Source organism: Cyanistes caeruleus, chromosome 8 (assembly GCF_971803275.1).
Source record: "Cyanistes caeruleus chromosome 8, bCyaCae1.hap1.1, whole genome shotgun sequence".
Taxonomy (NCBI): domain Eukaryota; kingdom Metazoa; phylum Chordata; class Aves; order Passeriformes; family Paridae; genus Cyanistes; species Cyanistes caeruleus.
Window position 1 is genome coordinate 28,892,809 of NC_141708.1, and position 19,129 is coordinate 28,911,937.

General features: G+C 39.3%; 1 protein-coding gene across 11 annotated transcripts in view; it reads right to left on the minus strand.

Moving 5' to 3' along the window:
* The window catches only part of FAM13C (family with sequence similarity 13 member C), a 118,776-nt gene that overhangs the window by 6,324 nt on the left and 93,323 nt on the right, over positions 1–19,129 (minus strand). For 6 of the 11 annotated variants that reach the window (XM_086899711.1, XM_086899710.1, XM_086899709.1 and 3 more), the window contains 5 exons: positions 16,625–16,775; positions 10,484–10,694; positions 9,392–9,530; positions 7,980–8,061; positions 5,954–6,165 (listed from right to left, as the gene is read on the minus strand). In XM_086899711.1, coding sequence (XP_086755837.1) covers positions 5,954–6,165; positions 7,980–8,061; positions 9,392–9,530; positions 10,484–10,694; positions 16,625–16,775 — 795 coding nt within the window. Of the gene's footprint in view, positions 1–1,346; positions 1,431–5,953; positions 6,166–7,979; positions 8,062–9,391; positions 9,531–10,483; positions 10,695–16,187; positions 16,254–16,624; positions 16,776–19,129 lie in introns of all 11 variants that reach the window. The other 5 variants (XM_086899704.1, XM_086899701.1, XM_086899705.1 and 2 more) reach the window with 3 other exon arrangements.

A 19,129-nucleotide genomic window follows, 5' to 3' on the forward strand; every position in this document is an offset into this window, starting at 1 on the left:
TGGCAGGTGTGAAGAGACTGGCTGATGGCAAAAACAATAGTCCAGAGCTGCTCAGAAAGACAAATGCCTGGACAGCAGGTGCAAGAGGGAAAGCAGACAAATGCAGGCTGGTGACACTGCTCACATCTGACTGATGGAGTGGTTAGGTACCACTTCTAGAGCCACCCTTCACTGCAGAATGTCAGGGCTTGCCTATCCCAGCCTGGCCGCTTCTCTTCCCCAAGCATCCTGTTCTATTTAACTACAACGCACAAGAGCTCTAGGGAATGCCAAACAAGCCAAAAGAGAGAATTTTTCTTTGCTTTCAACCTAGTCAGCGGCCTCTCTGTTTGACTATGTCAGGTAAGTTTGGATAGAGATGGTGCTGAGCCATACCAGACATCAGCAGGGCAAACATCAGCCCGGCAAACATCAGCCCCAGGACACCCCACTGTGTCTGTAACTGATGTTACAGAGCTGCTTCAGCCCTGAGAAGAAACACCCTCTCTGAACCCTTTGCTACAAAGGCACCCTGGTATTCTCCTATCTCTGAATCAAGTCTCTTTTACCTCTACATTGTACTAATAATTTCTTCTTTGTTTTCCTTCTTAAGGAAGGAACTTCTTAAGTTCTTAACTTCTTCATACCCTTCTTGCATATTCACTCCATCCCTCAGCTTTCATTCCAAGCCCAAAGAAGATGAACAAAAATGGGGTCAGAACCAGATTATAATTTTAACAACTGGCATATTTTTGGACAAACAGTGGTGCCAGTTCCCTCTTCCTCTACCACAACAGCTACTAGCCAGAAACAGACATTCACAAGAATACAAACATTGATATCAAAAAGAAATTCCTCAACTGTGTAGACAAATTTTCAAATCATAATCTCACCAATTGTGGCATTTTTTTGTTTGCACTTACATTCAGCAATGAGGTCCCTTGAATGGATTTTAAGCAATAGTTTAAGTCCTGCTGTGTAGTAAAGGCAAACACGTACAATAGGTCATGCAATTTTGTAGTTCATATCTCAGATGGTACCCTATATAAAACCTTCCTCAGCTTATAAGCATTCTAATCATACATAACAGCAGAGCCAAATCTTCTGTGAATATGTAATCTTTCAATTTACTCCTCAAATTTTCCAGTCGTGGAGAGATACAGAGCCAATTTTTATTTTACTTTCATTTCTAACATATAATTAATCAGTATCAGGCAATAACATTTATATCTGAAAATTAGTTTGAAATAGCTAAAATTATATTAAAAATTGTGTAAAATTCATCTAAATATATTTAATATACCAAAAATACTGGTTAGAGAAGTTAGATAATTTTTAATTTACCTATCTTTCCATGGCATACTTACAGGTTGTCCATGAATACTCTCAAAATATAGTAGACATTTCTGAAGATTGATTTTTTCCAAAGCCATTTGCTTTTTTGTCATATCCTATTTAAAAAAGTTATTTATAAGACTGAGTCAGGATTTCATGACAAGGGTACAGGTACATATCTGTTTAATAATCTCTTCTTCCCAGATAAACATTAATAATGAATTCTATTTCTGTTTGCACTGAGGTCAATGGGGACTTGGCATGAACTTAGCAAGAAAAGAGTCCAAAATTAAACTACATATATATTAAGTATGTTTAGTGGTAAAAGATGAGAACAACCACCATTCTAGATAAAACACTCCAAAAGTTGAAAAAATGCATAGAGGGCATTCCTCAGCTTTTTAATTATTCATTAAGAAAGAGAAATAGAGTTGCCTTGGCTGGTAAGGGATGTAGAACAGAAAGATTTAGCAATGCAAACCCCACCTGTTATGGTAAACAGCTCATTTCTGCTCAAAAATTGCAGTATGAATCACTGGTTCCAAAAGAACATTGATTTTTCAGTGTTGGTGAATAATCAGTATTTGTGGGGAGCACACAGGGTAACAGGCATTGGTCTCCTCCCTCTCCCCAACAAGACCTGCTCCTGACAGTTGCACATTTACAGCTGGGCCAGAACACCGAGGAGCACATGAAGTGAATATCGTTTCCCACAGCCTCTGCCTGATCATGACAGCTTGACTTAGGGCTAAGTGTTCAGATCTGTGAGGGAGATGAAGTAATTTGAAGAACCATGGAACTGGAGGCACACACACACAGGGGGCCTTTCTGCAGAAAGCTGATGACAAGGGGGCTTTTAGTGACAGCTTGGAGAAACACTTTTACTAATTAGACCCTACTTTTAAAAATATATCAACCGTGAAGAAGTGACGCTCTTCTGATATCAGACTACCTTGCTTTTAACTTCAACAGGAGCAAAACCTTGTTTCTTGGGTACTCAACTGCAAAAACAGCACAGAGCCATTAATCAGAACTGCTAATCACATTTTCCTAAAAGGTCTGTATGAGTTAATCACCCTAAAATCGTCTGTTACTCACGTTAAGAGATGAGCTGCTAACTAGAATGCGGGAGTATTATAAATCGGCTAATTTGTTTATTTATTGCTATTCCACAATTAATACAAGGTTAATTCTTTCAAAAACTATTAAGCCTGGAGCAGCTGAGTGGTTAGGAAGAAATGGAGTGATCATTAATATTGATTTTACACAAGAGAACCGATCTCAAGAGGGCTTAGCATTTTAGTCTATTTCATTAGCTCATTTTATTAGCAATCTCAAGACAGGCTGGTATTCAGCTAAGTTTGAAATAGCTGATAATTTCAAAATCAGAGAAGGCAGCTGGAGTCACAAACTATAGAATTGGGACTTTAATATAGCAGTCTGAGACATCTTAGGACTGTAGGCTACATACAGCAGCAGGAGATTCAATGCTAATTAAATAGAAACACTGCTCCATAGCCACAGAGAATATGAACTGAAGTGGGTCAGTGATGAGAAGACAGATACATAAAGGGAACCAGTCTGAGAAAAGCCTTGGGGGACAGGCTGCAAACATTCAAACAGAAGACAAAAGTTATTTGTGACATATAAAGAAAGAAATGGGGGACTTCACCTAAAGATAAGGTGGTAGTTTGGTTTCCATAACTTGGAACACAAAGTGTTGTATACAGTTATCTTCCTTACTAGTCTGCTCTGTTCCCTGCGTGCTTATGTCTTCAAGCTCACTGGTGTTTTTCCAGACAGAAACTACAGACTCTGGCGACAGAAGGACAGACAGTCCAGTGAGTGCTGGGCCTGCCCAGACCCTGTCAAAATCAGTGCTTTGTTTCCACACAGGCACAGAGTCAGGTTCCCAGGGCCTTAGTCTGCCACTTGGGGATGTGTGGTGGCTCATTACCAAGCAGCATTTAACACAAAATTAGAAACAAGAAGTATAAAAGAAAGGCAACAAGTGACATGACACCTCCATAGACTGCTGCCAGATCCTGTCAGGCCAGCTCCAACCTTACCCAGGGGACTGAGGCAGCAGTCACAGCCCCAGCCACCCAATGCTCGGATTGGATTCAAAGTTGGGACTTGGGTCTTGGATTTGTTTTTTGGGGGATTTCGTGCAGCTTTTTGAGTAATATTATACAAAGTATGCTTTTTTGCCTTTTATCTCTTGAATTTCTACATTCATGCTCTTAATTTTTATTTTTTTTCCTAAAGCCTTGTACTTAAAACCAAGTTGAGCCATTACACAAATTACTATCTCCCTGCAGAAGGAGTTAGTGACACAAAAAATAACAGGAGGCCACCCCTTTGTGGGGTACTGAGCCATTCACAGGCCAACCCAAATTTTCTCTGCAACTTCTAATTCAATAACTTAACTCACAGGCTTTTTTGCAGGAGGGGAGTTTTGTTCTGGAAACCACATTCTGCTATTTAGATCTTGTGGTCTGTGCTCTTTAGACACACTGGGGTTTTACTCTGCACCTTTCTAAGGACACACAAGCTGTCATTTGTATTTCACCAGAGCTTTAGAGGTTTTCCACAGTGAACTTCAGGGGAGAACTTGGCAGGCTTTCATGGAAACACTATCTTTGGCCAAAATAACTAAATACAAAAAAAAAAAAAAAAATAAAAAGAATAATTTAGCTGCCATTTAGTTTACTAATAATCTAGCTCAGATCCTAGTGTAGGATCTAAATGTCATATACAAAACAAAATGTTGCACATAAAATATATCTACAGTAATACCAAAATTGTTTGTAGCTGAAGTGATGCCTTTGATCTTTGCTGTTAACACAGACATCCCGGATTAATTTTGCGTCATCAATGCCACAAACCTCATTCTCCCTCAAAAGTCCAGGATGACTCATAATCAAAATCCAATCTTTTTTTAATGTTATACTTAGGGAGCTATTAAAATATATCATTTTGAAATAGATCAATTTGATTCCTGCTCAAGCCTGTGTTCCCCAACAGTTTTGATAACTATTACCCAAGCACCTTTGCTAACAGATAGTTTTAAAAACACAATTTCTCTCTGCAAGAAAGCAAAAGGAAAATGAATAAGATTTCTTTTAAAAATTGAAATTTTTTTGGCATGTGAAAGCATTTAATTTACATTGCTTCCTTGTTTATGAAAATATTTCTAGTCTGCACTGCCAAATAATAAATTTAGAAGGTTCTCTTGGAAAATTAGGAGAGGTCCAAAAAAATTGAAAAGTTAGTGGGACAGATAACTTTTATAAGAAACTAACTTTTTATAAGAAAGTTTCTTGGACTGGATTTCCTCATAGACATCTGTTTTGGTGTCATCTGATCTCACTCCATTAATAAAAAAATTAATGACTGAAAATATTATCCTACAGTCTGTACTGTTACAATTTTAGAGCTATGTACAGAATAGCATGGTTCTGTTGCCTTTTTTTGTTTTCTGATTATGAAACATTTTTTCCACTTCATTTTTCTTTATAAAAATGTAGTATATAAAAATAAACAATTAAAAAATCAGTCATGTGTGCAGCACCCATGATCTAAGAAGCATGGCATTCTTATGCACAGTCTTGGTTTTTATAAAGCAACTAGTTTTTTAAGAACCAAGAATGGAAACAAAAATAAAAAATATTCTGGGTAATCTCTGCTACTGAAATCCACTCAGAATAATTTCTTAGTTCTTGCAAGGTTTAGCATTTAGTTCTTTACCCTCTCACCCCTTCCTGTTTTTCATTAACCAGCCGAAGTCTAAATGTTACTGTCAACATTTAGGTTTTAGTTACCTTTGAGGGCAGAATTTATTGTCTTGTTTGGCTGTAATGGCATCAGGACAGCAACATCCTCTGATAGCAAAAACAGCCCTTCAGAAAAGTGGGGGTTTGGGCAGTATGTATTGTTTCAGAAAACCCTATGTTGTGCCAAAAATGTGAAGGCACAGCAAAATTTTAATATATGTACTAGTCGTAAAACAAAAGCTGATTTTCCAGCCAAGCAATCATGCTCCATGGAATGAATATTGCTCCTACTTTCAGAAGAATAATTGAGAGCATGGAAGAGAAGAGGCAGGATCAGCACAAATGTACAAGGCCAGGAGAGCAAAGCACTCTGGATAGTTGTGCTGTCTCTGTCACGTCAGTGCATGCTTCTGACTCTGCAAAGGCTTTCAGCATTTCTCGGCTGAGAGGGGAACTTTATCATCAAAACACCTTCAGCAACACTTTTTAGTCACACAGTTTCTGTGGACTCAAGGTGCTTGTGCTGCCATCATCTTCATTACACCAGGATATGCAGTTCTGGGCACACAGCCTCAAGTCAGCAGGCTCCAGCAGTGCCTGGCAAACAGTTTCACATGTGCATCTCCGAGCAAAAAATGCTTAGCACTACTTGAAAAAGCCTTCTGCACCTCTGAATCTGAGCAGTTCTTCTCAGAAGAGTCACTTCCAGAAACTGAACTAGAGCTCCCACCTTGCTAGAAAGAAAATGCACTGCAGTGCCAGCAGACAGAGGATGCGCTCACCCTGGCACACCCCGAGCCAGCCACACCAATATCTGCCTCAAGTGAGAGAGTTCTGAGGGAGTAGCCATGCTTCTTAAGTACCTTTATAGTCTCAGGAATGTTGAAGTGTTGTCTTTTCTCATTTAGTCGTCTCAACACACTATCCATGGTTTCATCCACTGAGGGAGCTGGTTCCATACTTGTGGCCTCCTGTGTGCCAGCCTCTTTAGAGGTCCCACTGCCTTCACAGTGCTCATTTCTTTGGGGTGCTGTGGAGGTGCAGTTTTGCTCTTCTGACAGTCTGAGTTTCAGCTCTGAAAGGCAAATTGCATGTCAAGTAAACAAATTAGAAATATTTGCAAAGCAGTTTCCTCTGACACTACTAGGCAAAAACAAACCAAAACGTTCCTACTTCTTGCATACAATTATTATCATACCACAGGCATGTAGGAACATAATTCTGCTTCACTTTAATGCGTAACATCTTTTGCTTCCTAGAGCAACTTAAACTGTCCCTCTCCCTTCCAAAGGCCACCCTGCCATGCCAGCCTGGCTGCTCAAGTGGTCCTCACAAGGAGAAGCAACCAACTTCTTAAATGACTTTCCTTGGCAGAAGAGCGACCTGAGCACCCCAGCAGAAGACAGAAGCTTCCCAGTCAGCAGCCTGCATGGATGTGATAAAGTGTGTGACTGTATTAACTTGACACCAAGCCAAAGCCCCTGGAGCTCCAGGGACCTGCACAAAGCAATAAGGAAATTGAATTAAAATCTGAATTAGCTCCCATAAAAACAGATTTTTGTTCCAAGCATACGCCTGTCTGGTGAAGGACCTTGGGCAAGGCAGGAGATTGATGTCTCCAACTGTGTTAAATTTGTTAAAATCCATGCAGAAACAGTAACATAATTTTTTTAGCTGTGACAGTCTGAGGATATAGGCCAGCTTTGTGGGGAAAACCAGTAATTTTTAGTAAACCGATATAGCTAGAAAGAATAGACAAGCCCTGCAAACTGGAAAAAGGATCTACAAGCATTTGGGCATTTTCCATTTCAATTGTACTTGGCATATGAACCTCATATGAATCTGGCTTTGCTTAAAAGCAGTGGCATTATTCAGGATAATAAAAATCAAAGGTCATCACAGCATTGAGGCATTTGGGGGTGTGAAGGTGAGGCTGATCTATGAAACCCAGACCCTCTGGACAGGAGAAGAAATGGTTGAGTCAGAGATATAATTTTCAGAAAACTAACCATGTAGATTGACCATTACTTCTCAGTTGCCCTTCCTCGATTTGCAACACAGAGTTCAAGGAGAAATAATAATAGTAATCATCATCATCATCTAGTAATCATACAGGATTACTCAAGGGAGAACTTTCCAAAAGATATTTACTGAAAGATGATTTTCTAATTCTTTATTTTCCACAATCACATCCTCTATATCTACATTATTAACTACATTCAGAACAGACATGAAAGATAATACTACAATTTACTTAGTAGTGAGAATCATTTATAAAAGGGCAGAAAGAAAAGGATTTAAATAAATTATAAATAAACTTCAAAAAAAGAATCAGTCTTGGCTACAGACTCAGCAAGGGAAAGCATCTGATACACCCACAGACGTTAATGGAGTGGTATGCAGACAATCAAGGACAAAAACTGACCCTCAAGGCCAAATTTATTATCAAGGAAAGATCTGTTTTGATGATCAAAATAAATGAAATCCTTAGAGATGTGTATCCAGAGTCCTAAAGAAACATTTGCACCTACATTTGTGCTATTACAATGAAACTTCTAACTTCTGTGTTTAAGACACTCATAAAAGTGTTCAGAATAGCATCACCTTTAGCATGAATGTTTATAGTGATGACAGAGAGATGATGGCTTTTTCCCCTTTCCCTTTCTAGACTTGGTATGAAGGTTGAACTGGCCCACTTTAATCCCTGCTTTCAGGAATCAAGGCAAGTCATAGCACATAATATCTTTCTTGCCATTGGGAGACTTATTGCCGTGTACTGTGACAAATAAGCAGGGCAGTGAGGTTAGAAAACCGACTTCAAAATGTTGCAGGTACACTCCCACTTCCAAAAGCTTCAGCAGCAAAGGGACACAAGGTGCTATTATGTACCTTTGAGCTGCTTCCGACCTTTGGCCAGAGCATTCATCCACTTCAGAACCTCAGGATTGGAAGTCTTGTCACCGTGCGAAGGCTGAACGCAAAGGAAAACGTAAAGAATGGAAAGAAAGAGAAGGAACTTACAGTTAAAGGATCAAACAGATAAAACCCTCCCCACCCCCAGTGTGCTACAAAACGTCCGTAGTTCTGACTGCACTCTCTCGGTGTCATGCAGAGCATCTGGTTTGATCGTGGCATTAATTTGTCATGGCTTATCTCTCCCCATTGTGACACAGTGCCACAGTGATCTGAGAGTTATGTGTCTGATCCAAAAAAAAACCACAGCAACAACGTTTCAGTTCCTGACTAATTGGATAAATAACCTTGGTTATTTATTCAATCAAAAGGATTGATCAAATAACTAATTTTAGTCAAGTTCCTAAGTGATTTCCAGGATGGTAACTGAAGATCTCCGTCCCTTGCAGGAATAAGCTCTTGCTTTAAGACAGGGATTCTTTAGGGAAACAGCAATTTCAACTGACCTGCTTAATTAATCAAATGAAAAATCCTGTGCAAGAGTGATTTCAAAAGAAGCAAACAACAAAGGCTTTGTAGATCAGGGGTTATTTTTCATTTAGAAATTGCCTGCAAATTAAATTCAATTTACACTGAATCTTCAAAACTCAGATATTTAAAACTGAAAAACAGTTTTGCAAAATAAAGCTTCTGAAATAATTTTTTTTTCTGGCCATAATGTGAGGGTTGTTTAGGTATGAAATTGTGCTCCTAGGAGTGTACATGATGACCACAGAGCCAAACAGTGCATAAGTTTAAGGTTTTGGCCATTAATGGGATTAAAAGGTAATATATCATTTGCTTAATTTTAATACAGTCAAAAAATGTCACAAACTTCCCTGTTTCATGTTGTACACCTCCTTAGCATGAGGCATATTTTGATATTCTTATACTGCACAATTCCCAGCACAGTGCTCACCACTGACCTCAAAAAAACCCCACAAATTTTATTCCTCTGATTTTTGCCATCAGCTTCTACTGAGCCCCAGGCTTTGGAGGTTTATAGGAGTCTGCCTGAATGAAGGAATCTGCACAGAAGAACAAGTTTCCAGGCAAATGACTCCTACAAATTGAATAAGTAGCTTTTCACCTTTTGCACCATTTTGTTTCACAGACCTGTCAGTTGTGTTTCACTGATTCACACTTCTCAAAGACGGATATTTTGCAACAAAGGTAATCCAAAGAAAATGTACTGCATACATTGAAAAATGCCAAAAAGATATTCATGGAAGTTTTTCCTATTTCTTTTTACCAGAAATACCCCATCTCACATTGTTTTGATTAAGTTTATATACACTGGGGTCCTTGCCTCCCTTTTGGAGTGTTTACTTTTTCAATTATTGTCTTACCAGGTATTTCTTTTCTTGCTCAAACTTTTCTTCATACTTCCTAATTTTTCTCTTGAGGCTCTGAAGATGCTTGGTAAGTTGTGTTACTGTCTGTGGTTCTTTGCAGTCTTCACAGCTACACCTAGAAGAACTTCTTGGCCTGCAAAAGCCAAAAGCAGAATTGTGGTATCTAAGAGCTGGCTACAATGGACCATACTTTGTTTTCAGGAACACTTAGCATTTCAGAATTCATGGCTATTCTATTCTTTCGCTGGATAAAGACTGCTTAGTTTTACAAAGTAAACAAAAAAAAATTGCTTTTGCTTGAAGGTACCCCTAGGGTATTCTAATGGGTTCACCATCTGTCTTTCATTCTCTCTTTTTTTTTTGTACTTAATTGTGGGATTTCTGAATATATTTTTAAAAATTAATCTAGTAGGCAAAAGCCTGATCCAGTATTTACATTTAACACCCACACCTTTATTCACAAATCTTCCAAGTATAACAGGAGACTGTGTTGACATGATTTGTAAAAGTAATCTCAGGGAGTTTTTCATTACGGAAATAAACATTTTCATTTTGAAGACAGTTTAGTTTCTGATTATTTACAGTTGCAAATCAATAGAGCTGATTATTATCCATATGCAGCTGAAGCTAAAGCTCTTTATATAAGCTTTTAAGAAAATTTGATTTCTCTCTGAAACTCATAGCTTGGTTTCTGGAAAACACATATATGGACTGTATGCTTTATGACACTATCACCCCGCATCAGTGACTCAAGCTATAGTTCAATTACAGCTGAATTTTTAGTATTATATCTAGATAGCCCTCTCTATCCTGTGTTTATTCATCATTCTAATTACTAACATTTAAAACTGTCCTTGCTAAATATAATTAACAAAAACTTCAAAAAATACTGTTATATTGTTATGACTGAGGAAAAACTAGTTTCTATTTCTAGTGTTGCAAATTATCTGTGTCAAAATATGCCACAATACAAAAATTTGCTTTTTATGACATAGCAACAACTGAAAAAACACCATGAAGAGTCAAAGGTTGTGAATTGCAGAAAAAAGCTTAAAAATACATAAGAATTAAAATAGATTTTCTTACATCATGAAAGGTTGAGCACTTGGTGGAGAAGGGGCAGACTCTGTGTCTAGATTAAATCTCTGACTTTGGCTAAAGATAGAGCAGCGTGGTGACAAGAGAGGATTGTCTCCATCTGTGATGTGATACAGCAGTCGGCTGGTCCCGAGGGAGTGATGTTCCTGTGGGCTGCTCTCCATGTCATTCTGCCAGTCCCTGTGGGCTGGCACAGGCTCTAGAAGGAAAGTATAAATCAGTGTGGACTGAAGGTCACTCACATGGGGTTGATTTACCTAGGTCAATAAAAATTTGTCCTTACAGAAGTATTCCAAGCATAAGTATTCAAAGTGAACAGCAAACAGATCAGCAGTGTTGCATGCAGGGTGGACACCGCACTGAGGATGAGAAAATAGAAGTACTGTCACTGGCTTCACATAAAGGAGGAGGTGGATGGGTGTATTTATAATCTATGAAGTGAAGATGGAGAGTTTCCCAGAACAGAAACATTACTTGTATTTTCATAGATCTGTTTGCTTTTTAAAGCCACAACCCTGAAGAAGACGATGAGTGTCCACAATAAGTTTAATTTTGTGATTCATCATTTACTCCCTTGGTGAAGAGAGAGGAAGGTCAAAAATATAATATATCCTAGTGATAAGAACCTCCAGGGCTGCTTGCAGCATTTTGTTTGGTAACAATAACATTCCCTTGGCTCAAAGAGCACAAGATATGAAAATAACGACCCCCATCAAGAACATTCAATTTATTTACTCAAGGTCATGGGCAGTGGCGGCTCCTTGGAAGAGTCATGCTTGTGGTACTGTGTTAACAATGTTTTGGACTGTAAATGCAAACCTCACCACAGGTTTCTTACAAGGTAAAATTTATTTTATAGTGATGGTCAACCTAGAGAAAGTAGGAACCTCATCACACTGGTTCTGTTTATGGGTAGCACAAAAAATAATGGCACATTACAGGGCCTGCTTAGGTAACATCAGGGGTTCATCTTCACTGTACTCTACCTGAGTACACTGAAGGGAATATTCATTGAATCTTCTTCCTCACCCTCAATAGTTGAAATGGATGAGGATGATATAACTTAATCAATATTTTTGCTGTCAGATGATTGAGATTTAATGAAGATTATACCTTCTAGTATAATTATGGATTAGGAACTCAACAATCTCATAAAAGTTCTTGCCCAAAATTTTTCTCGTTTCCTTTGCTAAAGCAAAGTTTGTGCTGTCAGGTTCTCCTACAGCAGTTTCCACAGTACATTATATTTTATACCAGCTATATTATTTTCTTTTTTTTCCTAAATCCATTCATATATACAGCTTTTTAGTTCATATCTATTATTTTGCATTTCCAGGCAGCATGTGTGTCAATTCTAATCAGTATTATATTTGCCATATGTCATGCATTCTAATACATTTCACAGAATCATTTTATTCAACAGAAGTCTAAAACTGCACAGAAGAACAACTGTACATACATTTACTCACAGAAGAACTGGCAGGTTTAGGTAAGTTCTTTTACCTGCCCTTTCAATTTTCTGCTTTGCACTGTGATAGTGGTGAAAAACCAGCTCTGAATGACACCCTTCAAAAAAAACCCCATATTTCTCTAAAAAATAGTAGTTACGATGGCTTAACTATGGGCACTATCCAACTGCTTTTTCTTTACAGACAAAACATTCTATTGTATATTGTACATTAGTTTAGTCTGTCAAGCAAAAGTTACACATGACTCTTGTATTTATAAGCTCGTCTACTCTTATCATCAATTATAATTAGGTTAAACATTTTCACAATGAGACAATGTACTTGATTATTAATTCTAACCTTGCAACCTTCTTCTAAGTACTTCATACTCTGCAGGTCAAATTCAGCTCTCTAAGATAACAGAGCAACACCCAAATCTAAATCTTGTATGAGATTCAAATCCTCCCACAGAGAGATCCCAGGAAGGCACCCGGGAGACGCGGGGATAGAACACTGAACAGTCCTGGGAAATCACAGACACTGACAACAGACAGTGACACTGGCTGAAATAATTGGTGTTCTACAAACAAAAGCGTTCTCTCTTTTGGAAAGTACTCTTTCCTAACCCTTTAATATTTTTAAAATTAATATCTTTGGATTGGTTTTGACCTGTTGTTGCTGGGTTGTTGTTTTAGTTCTGAAGAATAGTGTTTTCAGTGAGAAGAACCTGGCTTCCCCTGCTTTAATTTCACCATCTTTGAACTTCAAGAAACACATAATCACTGTGAAATAGGTTGACTAAGAACTGTTGTGCCGTTTTTCATGTTCTGTTTTTACAAGGAATAAATTGTCTTATAGCCATATTAAGTAGCAGTGCCCTCACTGTGAAAGGCAAATGATGTGATAAAAAGATCAGCCAGTCTGTGTGTGATAGCTGAAGGAAATAGCTTTCCAACATTTGAACTCTGATTTCCTGTGGACCTAAAAATGTCCTCCTTTTAGGAGACAGCCTATACCACTGATAAACCACACGGTCACAGATATTTGCTCCTCCTCACATCTACAACCAGACATTTTTATAGGCTCAACCCAGTCTCAGAAATGGAAGAAATGCAGATGTTCAAGACTAATCACTCTTGGAAGATAAATGCAAAGGACAAGTAGTGGCTGGTGCAGCTCTGGTGTAAAACCAAACACACAAAGTTCAAGAAGGTTCTTTTATTCTGCTAGCAAAAGGGGAGACAACCTGCATGCTTTATAATTTGGGAATATTTCCCAAACAGAACTATTCCCAGGGCACTTTCATTTCCTTGGCCTTCTGACAGCAAGGTCTGCAAGGCTTAAACCCTGGTGCAACTTTGCTATGGCCCAAGAAAGAGTTTAGTTCCAACTTTACTAGAAGTGCATTAAATACCACCAAATAGTCAGAAACGGTCAGCAAATAATTCAGACTGATTCATTTCAGTGGCACAACTACTGAAATAGTGAGACATCTCAGAGTGATTGTGGTGGCCGGGCCAGGTCCATTGCTCTGACCTAGGATGCCACAACTTTCCCAGAGAGAGTGGTCCCACAAGAGACAGCCTTCCGGGGGCCTCTGGCGATCCCTGGCTACCGTGTAACCTCAGCAAAGGGCAGCCTACAACTGCAAGTGATTACAGCTCAGTGATTTCAGCTCTCCTTGCTAGGTTATCCCAGGCTGACTCAAAGATAGAGAAACAGGAGCGTTGTGTGGCAATTCCACAGAGACAGCCTTTATTATCCAGCAGCTCTGCAGAGGGTAGCCAGGGACAACAACTCCCTCCTGAACTGGGCAGAAGCTGGGGTTTTTATGGGGGAAAGCCAGGGTGGTACCAGAGGGGAAAACCAATGGGTTACAAAGGATCAACATAGTCACCAAGCATGGTGGGATACCTCACCATGACAAGGGAGGATGGTCCCATCTAAGGAGAAGGTTGAGATAAGCTTATCACAGCTCCCTCAGGGCACATTTCTCTGGGGGAAAGCCTTGGCAGGCTGACCTGCCTCCACAGGTTCTAAGCAACCCCATCTTTAATTAACACTTAAGACCATCGTCCTGATTCCAGCTCTGCGTAGATCCCAAACAAGACACTAAATATAACATACTAATAAATATAAATATACTAAGAGTAGCCCATGAACTGACCAAGATTCTACCTGTCTTCATGTACCTCATCTAATTTTAGTCTCTATTTTTGCCAAAACTGGGAATTAAAGCCACCTCTACCCAAGCCGTTGAGTTTCCCCTTAGCATCTACTCCATGCAGCTTAGCACTGACAGGAGAACACCACAGGAATTAAAACCAAATTCTAGTGTCTGATAATCTGCAGCATGGTCCAGCAGGTGGACTTCATACGACAAGTCCTATGGTACAAGTCTGTATTTATGCCCGTGATACTCTTCAAGAAAAACAATAACACACAGAAGTCTCTTGTACAGAAAAAATAATATTCAGATGTAGTGTGTTTAGTCCTAAACGCATTACATCTGTGAATGCCTCTATCTGGATTTTTTAATTCAAAAGTAATTTAGAACTTCCTGTAGTTAGGTTCAGCTGCTCACTGCTGCAGGCACATATTTGATGAAATCTCATAACCAAAAGTTACAGAAATTACACCCTACTTTTCTATAATTACTCCTTTAAAAAACTAGCCCCTTACAATTCTCTACAGGCTCACTTCGGCAACTCTCAGCTTTCACATATTCAAAAGTAAACTGGAAATCACTGACTTTGCTCAAAGATAGATTACTGTTCATGTCCTTAAAATTTGCATCCTGGAGTACCCTGTCATCTTACTAGACTATTATATCTTCATTCTTTTCTAAAATTTGTTCACTGGGATGTGAATGAAAGGATCATGTTTATTTTGCCTGATCTACCGAGGAAGGGCTGATAACTAAAGATGGAACATATATGGCACACCCTCTTGAAACTCTCTTCCCAGCGTGGTACAAATCCCTGGACTTCCAGCCAAGGTGGAGTTCAAATAGCCAATAGTCCCATGTGACAGCTCAATGCATCAGAAGATTCCAGTAGTAATTTAAGAGACAGAATTAGGACCAGCTCTGTCTGTGCAAAATGGCAAGTTACTAAAAATGCCACAAACCACAAAGCAGATGTTAACAGAAATGAGGGCACATTAAAACCCATTAAATAAATAAGCTTTAACTAAGGGGCAAGTTTGGACTGCTGGAGTGGCAGAGCATGCTCTGAAAATGTGCGAGAGAAATGCTACATCATGCAACATTTCCCCATGTGGCTGCAGAGGGGAAATGGGAGTAGAGAGGGGTTTGGAAGCAGCGGTCACTACCAGCATAAATAAAAAGAAAATCTAATCAAAACAGAAGGAAATAATTGAGGGGAACAATTAGGAACCATCCTAACAATGAACTATGAAACCACCAGAGCAAAATAATGCAGCAAACTACTGGGAAAGGAAGAAAACTCCACCCTGCCACAAAGGAAAGGAGTCAGTGCAGATTTTGGGTGAGCTGCAGAATGTCTTTTCCTATGCAGCACACAAATGAGACCTGTCTCTGCTTCAGATCCCCACCAGATTAGCCCCAGTACAGGCTCCATGCTTGTATCCAAGAGCTATTAAGGTATTTGCCTGTATGGACTAAAGCATCCTCTTTTTAAAAATAAAACCCAGGACATCTAGCATTTTTAGATTCCTTCATCTTTATAATAATTTTATTTCTACATACATTTTTCCTTTATTTTTCCAATACCAGCTTCAAACTTTGAATTTTTTTAAGTAGAACACTATCATTATTTGTGATTTGCTTTTTGTAAATAACTTAATGTTATTTCTTGCTGAAAATGCTGAGCAAGCAGCTCCTAAACTAAGTTCTTCTGAACCCATATTTTTTTCTGATATGAAACATCAATTGCAAAGGGATTACTGACCTACCTGCCTTAATTTGAACCATACATAGTGCACGACTTAGGTATTTGTGTATTCATGTCACTTGTCTGTGAGATGTATTAGTCATACTGCCTTTGACCTATTTTTCACCAGCAGTGACTCCTCTTCTATTGAGCATCACGACTCTGCCAGCCCTGTGACTACAAGCCATGAATTAACAAAAATAGTGCTGAGCCTTAGGGCTATTTAGCTCCCTATTAAGGGAAGAGGGAAAGATAACAAACCACAGTTTGCCCAACTGGGTAATAATACAAGATCATGAATGATTAAAATCCACATGCTGTAAAACTCACCTTCGCTATCTCTCTGCTGATGCATTAAATTAAAATCAATAATAGGAGAAATGAAGTGATATTGCTCTGACAAAAAGAATGACAAAAATAGAATTACATGATATGGCAGGTGATCTCACACAATACAGACATAGGAAGTAAAGAGAGCAAATTTACTTGGGGAAAAATAACTGATTAAAACTAAAAATAAAATAATTGGGATTCTTAAAACCTCTCTGAAAATTCCCTCTCAGAAAACCAGAGGGTTACAGCCATTAATTTCCATTCTTTTAACGGGTATCACCCCTTTCTACGTAACACAGTGTTTGCAGGAGGAAATGGTGCTTTGCATTAGCTCTGCACTGTTTCCCAGAGGGCTGGAAGCCTGATTTTAAAGTGCAAGTCACAAGGCTTTTTTATAATTGCAAATGAGAAGACATCATGGCACGCTCTCTTACCTCCACAACTGGCCCCATCAGCTTGCACACTGCTTTGCGCTGGAGAAGGGGCTGTGTCCTTGGGTGCCGGCAACTGGGGAGTTTCCTCCTGGGCTGGCAGAAACGCAGAGCACAAATCAGTTTCCAGGGCTTGCAGCTTCAACAAAGAATTCTGCAGACAAAAGCAGAACATTGGGCTGGGTAGAGAACAACAGGGATCAGCAATTGCTCTTCAACTCCATGAGCCCATCGGCAGCGCCTGCACAGGGGTGTTCCACTGCCAGCTCCGGGGGGACGTGGGGAGAACAAACACGCACTGTTCCACCAGTGCCTTGGCTCCTGGTTATTTAAGTCCCAATTTACATGGATTATTCACGGCACGTGGGAAAGATGACTTTGTCAGCAAAAGGCGATTTATTCCAGGAAGCCAAACTGAGATGGTGTCCCTCTTCTTGGGCTTGAAGCAATACATTAAGGAAGTATTTCATTCATTGGGCTGACATCACGATCTGATGACATTATGTCCCTCCCCATTTACCATTCATAAAATATCAAATCTCACTCTCCAGCCTGTGAGTGCAGTACACAGCGGTGAACAAAGAGTTACTGAGAATACGCTCACTCATGGGATTCTTGGGAGAGAGATTTTTTTAATTGGCTGTTTTAGAGATACTTCATTATGTAGACATGGCTTTTATGTGGGCTGCTGCCGGTTCTACAGGGCAGTGGATAATTTGTGATCCGCTGCAAAGGTAAAATCAACACATCATTGTCACTGACTGCAGGCAAATCAATGACAGGGACAGTTATCTGCCACATCACTTCCAACCGTTGTGCCATGCGTGCTCCAGCTCTGATTTGAATTTTTAATGCTGCATGCAGTACTGAGCTGCACGATCTGACACAAGCATCTGGCTGTGATGGAAATGCTGTGAAAGCCCTAATCACCACCTGACTGGGCAAAATGAGTCACTTCCCACACCCCACTCATTCAGCCCCCCATCCCAAGGGAAATACTGCTTAAAGCATAAAACAAAACCACATAAGGCTGTCCTAATAACCACACAGCTGTCACACACAGAACGTACATATAACATTAAGTGGCTCAAGTAATACATATTTATGAAGGGTATTTTCTGAAGAAAATTATCTGAGTTGCTAAGAAAAAAAATTCGTCAAATTGATACCCTGAAAACTCCTTTCCCCAGTCTGTCAAATACCTGAAACCAATTTATTGATTCATTTAATGAAAAATGAATTGATTCATTGACCTGATTTCCTTTGTGTGAAAATAAATCACCTATGTAATTGGCAGTTTAATATATCTTTGCATTATTTTTGTTGTAAGGCATCCCTTTTGTAAAACCAAAGACAACTTTAGATATAAAAATAAAAATGAAACTAGGTTGTCTGAGAAGAGCAGGGAAGATTTCCTGCCTTTATCCTTTCATTCCTTTTATAGAATTCAAGAAAATGATGGAAACCATCTTGGCCCTAAAAGCTTTCAGGTGGCAGTACATTTCCTTGTCAAGGGAAGGGTGCTGACTTGCATCACACACTGTTTTGGGAAGTCTTCATATCCCATCGTCTCTCATCCCAACTAAACTCAAATGAAGTGGCTGTGGAATTATCACAAACAGGCAGAATTTTACAGTCATTAGTGTCATCTAGCAAGAGATGACTACACCAGTTACAAACCAGTGGGGACTCTGATCCCAGCCTGGACTTTACCAGGAGAACAGCTGATTAAAATTAGGGAGAACACAGATGACAACCCATAAGAATGTGACAATAAGGAAACATAAGTAAATGTCTGACAAAGGACTTATCCTTCATGGACTGTTACTTCAAGCATTTGGCAAGAAAAATCCCATTTCAAGAAAATGCATTCACTTTGCATCACTATTCCTTATGACACATTAATATTTATGTGAAGCTCAGTGTAAAAACGTTTTCACAGACTACATTGTTAAATATCGTACTTCAACTTATGCTGTACAATTCTTATGCTGTAATTCACCAGCTGGTTCATATTCAGTTGCTCTAAGTGATATTTTTCACCCATCTGGAGAAGGTGGGTGGATGGCAAATTCCCAGCCACTGCCAAAACACTGAAAATAAATCATATAATAATAATAACAGAAATACCTTAACTGTTTTAAGGAGTGTGCCCTTGACAGGGATTTGAGAAAAACACTAAGTGATAGGGATTTGAGAAAAACACTAACTTTGATCATCTTGATATTACCAGGGAGATAATGAATCTGGAGTGTACCACCAACTCCGTCTTACTCCTAAACCACAGCAGAGTGTTATGGCACTGCCACACTGCACTATCCAGGAAAAGTCACCACAAATTTACAGGAAATGTGGTAGGAGACACAGCTTAGAGTAAAGGTGAAGCACAAAGGCCAGCACATCTGCTCTGGGGGTGAGAACCAGCCTGTGCACGTGCTGCTCACTGCTCTCCTATGGCCAGACCTGACCCCGGCGCCTGCCTGGGCCACCTCTGCTCATGGCTGGTCA